The sequence below is a fragment of the Somniosus microcephalus genome, chromosome 13 (genome assembly GCF_052327205.1).
Source record: "Somniosus microcephalus isolate GS21.2 chromosome 13, FLI_Smic_1.0, whole genome shotgun sequence".
NCBI lineage: Eukaryota > Metazoa > Chordata > Chondrichthyes > Squaliformes > Somniosidae > Somniosus > Somniosus microcephalus.
Genome location: NC_140999.1, coordinates 189,667,405 through 189,674,162, shown reverse-complemented (window position 1 = coordinate 189,674,162; position 6,758 = coordinate 189,667,405). Strand labels below are relative to the sequence as shown.

Here is a 6,758-nt window from a genome sequence, read left to right as displayed (position 1 = left end):
GGCATGGCGCCACTCCCAAAACCGCAATAACACAAATTATGCAATCCTTTCGCACAAGAACATCAGCAGAATCAAATACATATGCTGATGTAATCAATCATTGAGAAAGCATTCAGCCTTTTCAATCATTTCAAGGCCTTGATTATGGAGGAGAGGGGGTTGTGTAGTGAACCAACCACTATAAGCTTTTGTAGCTACCATTCAAAGAGACATCCAGCTCAAAAACAACGGAATAGACCTGTTTCGAGTCCATGAAGGATGATGGACCTGTTTCGAGTCTATGAAGGATGATGGACCTTGACATGAATCAGTCATTCATGAAAGAAAGACTTATGAAATAATACTGAGCAGCCTATGGGTGGCGCTGTCCAGGGAGAGTATAAATACTCGGGCACGGGCCCAGCTTGCGCAGGACATTCTTAACAGGAACTAGTGAAGGACACAACTAGACCTCCATGTTGTAAAACAATTGATTAAAGCTTTGTTTAACGCTTAGACCAAGTGCCTAGTAGTTTTCTTATGTCAGACCTGTTTCGAGACTATGAAGGATGATGGACCTGTTTCGAGATTATGAAGGATGAAGAATCTATTTGAAGAATGAAACCAGCAGAGGATGAGCCAGCACTAGCAGAAGAGGTATACCCTCATACCAATTAAGGACATCTTCTGTGCTGTACTACGTTCAGATATTATATCCAGTGATGTCACCTACAAAGCACCAACTTGTTCATCGTGTGCATTATGAGGTGATTGCAGCAGATGACCTTGATGAGTCAGACTGTACTAATATCCCGCAGAGGTCACCAGTATCTCAGTAATACAAGTGCTTGGTGTAAAAAAAAATCTATTTGTTTCAAGTAATTTATCTGTGATATGGTGATTTTGGTTGTGTCTACTCTGTACACTTCATGAATACTAACAGACATCCAGTACCTTGCCCAAGAGACTATTTTTAACATGAGCCCAAACATTGTTGTCATGGGGATGGGGGGGAATCACAGTCAAGTCTGATTCTGTCGTCGACCAATATTCACATTCGGATTACCATCCAGTAAGGGGGGGTTCACTGAATAACCATCAGTTGCAGGAATCCTGGCTGATTTTAAGCGCCTCCCTAGTGAAGGGGCACCGAGAACAGTAGCACGTCAGCCATTGCCTGGTTCAGGTTAGCGAATTCAGCAGAAACCAGGACTTGAACCTGGGTTCCTGAGTGCCACACAAGACAATACATTTACCAGCTACCCAATCGGAGGAAGCTGTGAAATTATATAACCAAATGAAGTTCTTACATTAACATCAAATGCGTTAAAATGAGAAAAAAATAATCAAGGTCATTGCATTACCTTTAATCTTTACAAACACCACAGGGTATTCATCACCATTTTTAATAATATACATTTTTTCCAAACTGAACATGACCCTTCCTTGATACTATAGTAAAAAGTAAAAAAAAAAATTGGAAAATATGCCACAGATGATTGGTACATCAATCTGTACGTACAGCACAGTGAAACTGAGACAAAAAGTATTAACTTATTTTGTGTAAAATAAACATATGGTATAATAAATACAAATTGACACAGGCTATAGTATTGAACGACTCCAAACGCAGTACAGTTGCTTAACTAAGAACAAATGCCGCACTTCAAACTAATTAATTTGTGTGTGAAGTACCTTGAGATATTGAAATTGTGAACAAGATGGAAGCTGTAATAACCCAGGTTATAGTGAGTGTCCCTGCTTGCTATATTGGGACACTGCTCTTATAAAACAAAAACTCAACTTTATAACATCTTTGCTCATAGTACAATTGCATAATAGATTTTTGTGTTGCAATAAACAATCACAGCAGAATATTTATTCCAAGGAACTCGCAGGAACACTGAAGAGATGCACCCAATAACATTACATGCAAATGCTGTTTTTAAGATACACTTTGTACCTCCTATTTTTAAAACCACTTTGCAATTTCTGCTCCCTCTACATCCACAATGCAGGAAGAGGGCTGGTTGTGCCTGGAGCAGGTGCAAGCAGGGTGAGCCCATGAGAGGGACCCGACAACACCACAAACTCATTTTCCTGTCTCTTCACTGGCTGAGTGCCCATTTTATGAGCACCTTAAAAGAAGTGAGGGAGGCAATAAGGCAGAGGGGTTTAGTGAAGAATTCCAGAGTATGGCTGAAGGCACGGCTGCCAAGGGTGAAGGGAGGGGCGGGGGGGATGTACAAGAGACCAGAGTCAGAGGAGGAGATATCGGGGTTGTAGAGCTGGAGGAGGTTGCAGGGGCAGGGATGTGCAGGGGTTTAAATTTGAGGTATTGGGGTTAAATATTGGGAATTAAATATTGGGAAGACTGAAGCCATTGTTTTCGGTCCCCTCCACAAACTCCGTTCCCGAGCCACTGACTCCATCCCTCTCCCTAACATCTGTCTGAGGCTGAACCACACTGTTCGCAACCTTGGTGTCATATATGACCCCGAAATGAGCTTCCGACCACATGTCCACAGTATAACTAAGACCGCCTACTTCCACCTCTGTAACGTCACCCATCTCCGCCCTTGCCTCAGCTCATTCGCTGCTGAAATCCCCATCCATACTTTTGTTACCTCTAGACTTGACTATTCCAACGCACTCCTGGCTGGCCTCCCACATTCTACCCTACGTAAACTTGAGGTCATCCAAAACTCGGCTGCCCGTGTCCTAACTCGCACCAAGTCCCGTTCGCCCATCACCCCCTGTGCTCGCTGACCTACATTGGTTCCCGGTCTGGCAACGCCGCGATTTAAAAATGCTCATCCTCGTTTTCGAATCCCTCCATGGCCCCTCCCGATCTCTGTAATCTCCTCCAGCCCACTCTCCACCAACCCACCCCCCCCACGAGATATCGGTGCTCCTCCAATTCTGCCCTCTTGAGCATCCTTGATTATAATCGCTCAACCATTGGTGGCTGTGCCTTCTATTGCCTAAGCCCTGAAATTCCCTGCCTAAACCTCTCTACCTCTCTTTCCTCCTTTAAGATGCTCCTTAAAACAAAACTCTGACCAACCTCATGGTTACCTGCCTCCTTATGCGGCTTGGTGTCAATTTTTTTGTCTTATAATACTCCTGTGAAGCGCCTTGGGACCTTTTACTACGTTAACGGCACTATATAAATGAAAGTTGTTGTTGTTGTTCTGTAGGTCAGTAAGGGCAGAGGTGATGGGCGAATGGGACGATGTGGGGTAGGATACAGACAGTAGAGTTTTGGATGACCTGACGGAGACTGAATTTTGGAGCAGGGATCCTGAAACAGGTATTAGGCTTCTCATTAGCATATGCAATGTCTGTTCCGGGCAGTCGCCAGAAAAGTCTAAATATCACCGCAGTCAATATGGCCTTGGATCTACTTCAGCCGAATTCAGGCACAGGACGTAGCACCATGGAATTGGTACTTCTCCTCCACCCACAAAAAAAGCTGGCGCAAGGGGGTCGAATTTCTCCCCTATGGCCTGAATTTTAATTGAAGGCGGGTTGGGAGCGGGGGGGGTGCTCGGAAGCATTCAGGAAACCTGGGAGAACGGGCCTGATTTGCATTGGGAACCTGTGTTTCCCACCCGGGCTGGCTGGCTGGCTGGGGGCGAGTAGGCCTGTGGCACTAGGCGGCAGAGAGGAGAGAGGGATCGCAGGGGGTGGGGGTGGTGGAGGGACGGGGGCCTTGTGGAGGGTGGGGGGGGGGAAATCGGAGGCCTTGTTGGGAGTGGTCTCTAATTGCAGGGGGTGGGTTAGGCAGGGACGCTGGATCCAGAAGTGTAAAGGCACTTACCTCCTAGATCCAGCAGTCCTCGCCTTACTTTAGCTGGCGGGTTCCCCGAGGCCTGCAAAACCCGACCAGCTGCAGTTAAATTAAAAATGGTGGTTAAATCTGAGGCACGCCAGCCTCATTATAATATTTAAATAGGAGACCCGCCCTCTGGGAGCGGGTTGGCTGCCCGCGCCCCCATCCCGCCTCCGTTAAAACTGGGAGTGGGCGGGTTGGGGGTCGGGATTCAGACTTTTAACACTCTAACTTCTCAACTAACCCCAACCCACCCATTTTTTTGGGTTAAAATTCCCGTCTCCAGATGACGCCACTAATGTTTGATGTCGGAGAGAGAGCAAACAGGGTCCAATTGCTGATGACTGTCCTTATTCTGTAGCTCCCTTACTTCAACCATTTGCTTCCTGATCAGGGCTCCGAGATGGGATTCCAGGGCAGAAATGTTATGATTTCAGTTAAAAGATTCTGAAAATGGCTCTATGATTTTGGACACCGTTATTTTATTTTTGGAAACATTTGAAAGTAGTATGCAAGTCAAACAATGTATTGCAAGTTACCTGCTGTGTCTCTTAGTCCTGAGCGATTATAAATCTTGTAAATAAATTCAACTCCTGATTTAGCCTGATAACATGGTATTTCTGTCTTTTGAAGAGGGCAGGGGTGCATGAACAGCCTGTGTAACCGTTAATGTGAAATATCACAGTGAATGCCTTTCTGATTATCAGAGACACGGTCCTGTCAATGGAAACTGCATTTTACTGCAAGCAGCGTGTTGGGAGAAAACCCAAATTATAAAACTAGACACTATGCTTAAGGAATTATCTGAGCTTTCAACTTATTCACAATGATAATTAAGGTGGCATTCACCTTTAAAATACACGAGAGAGAGAATATTCAGTACACTACCCAGGGATAGGAATCTGAATTCTGGAATGGCTTGTTTCATCGAACATAATTTAAAAAAACTAAAAGTAACAGTTTTCATAACTTCAGATTGCACTGATCCAGTTCATATTGATCTTAACTCTATTTGGTTCCTATTTTGATTCAGAAACACTGATAGTCTTATTTGAACAAATCGAATGATTGCGAATCTCACCGCGATACCCACACAGTAGCAATAGGTGCATCAGTCATTTCATGTGGAGGTGTTGGGCGGGGGAGTTAGGAGTAACATCATTCAAAGTGTCAACAGTTTGTTTTATGTGGGTCAAATCTAGATTAAATCCAGATTACAATCAGAGCTCTCTCTGCATGGTGAGGTGATCTGATTTCAGGTTTAAGTGACTTCATGCAGGATCAACACTTTTACTCATATTTTTCAGTTCAGATTAAGAGTGAATTCAGACTGAACAAATCCACTGTTGGGACTAACACTGTCACCAGTTAGCCTGGCAGTAAATCTGATGATTTGATTTGATTGTTTTCATTACACATTTACCGTTGATAATATTGTACCTTTTTATGATGTCAGGATCAATCTAATTTTGACCGTGCGGGAGGGAGGGGAAGGAGATAGCGTAGTCACAATTTACGCTTTATGCAAATCCAGTAGTACATTTACTGCCCGATTAACCATTTATAGCAAATACAGCAGCATTTTTTGCACAAATACAAAGTGGTTGAAATGTGCACAAGTCACCTTCACGATTGCTTTGTTCAAACTCTAGATGGTGCTGCTGCATTCTGGAGTTCTCTTATTGAGCCTCATACCAATTTCAAAAGGAAAAGCAGTTCACGTTCCAGGGAGGTAGTTCACTTGTACAAATTCACCCAATAAAAATCTGCGCAGCCATTCACAATTTTAAGCTAAGATCACCACAATCTCCCCCATCCCTCCTGCCATATACTTGGAGGGGGAGGGGCTGCAGGAAATGTTTTTAAATTTCATTCCTGATCCTTATTAAGAATTTCAGTCATCCATAAGCACATTTACTGGATGGCAAACACAAGTCCAAACTGGTTTTGATAATCCAAAGTCTATCATATTTTAAAGTACGATATAGGAATAGATTTTCTTGTTAAAATGTTTTAACATGAACATTTAACCTTTTTTAAATTATTACATGCCATCTTTAAAAATAAACATACGTATACTCTTTCATAATTTTTCTCACATTCTTCCTCCCCTGCCACTTGGAGGCTGCTTGCCATCATAGATTGTCATAGTTGCTGCTTGCTCAAAAGAATCATTCTGAAGTAGCAACAAAGAAATCAGTGACAGGTAGGAGAGGAGCTCCCTTCTCCTCATTAGATGCTTGACACCAGTCAGTGTGGTCGTGTGTTGACCACTTCCAGCACAATCATTTCTAACAACAATAGGCTTTTTCATATATAATATATATATATATATATATATTTGGCTAATTCACAACAATGGTGTTTGGTGACCATTTCAAATCCTCAAACATATATAATTGAATAATTTCACTAGTTGGAAACAAAGATTTTTTATATACCAACAAACATTAGCAAGTTACGGTAAGACATACACTTATGGTCACACTCATTAAACAGCCACCTGCCTTAAAACAGCAATCTGGATCTTTCCTGAAGGTGACCCACTAATTAGGGTTTCACTGAACTGCCCGATGTACCAGTATAACTTTTCCCCTCAGAAGGGCCGCTGCATTAGAACTGGCTCACTGTTCATGGTCATAAAAGATGATTTCCAGATGATGATTGATAGACGCTTCAAGTTCCAAGGGGTAAATAATTCAGAAGAAGCGAATGACACTGGTCTTATCTCACTCATCTTTAACAGCCCAGACTGAAGGATGGGCGCTGTTAGCTTGTTTGTAAGTGGATAAAAGATGCTGGGAAGAGACCTTTTCTGTGAGGCTGCCCATCGATGTAGCCCATCTACCAGAAGGAGAAAAAAAGTGGACACAAGTCATTTAAACCAAGTCAACATGCTGAGGGCTTTGAGAACACTCATTATTCCCATTATTGAAACAGTGTG

The 6,758-nt window shown here is 43.1% G+C and overlaps 1 protein-coding gene across 1 annotated transcript in view; it reads right to left on the bottom strand.

Annotated features, from left to right (window-relative positions):
- Positions 1-1,325: 1,325 nt before the first annotated feature.
- LOC147108901 (arf-GAP with SH3 domain, ANK repeat and PH domain-containing protein 1-like) overlaps positions 1,326-6,758 on the bottom strand; it is a 207,945-nt gene continuing 202,512 nt past the window's right edge. The window contains exon 28 of the mRNA XM_086005851.1: positions 1,326-6,658. Coding sequence (XP_085861977.1) covers positions 6,584-6,658 — 75 coding nt within the window. The 3' untranslated portion in view covers positions 1,326-6,583. The remainder of the gene's footprint in view (positions 6,659-6,758) is intronic.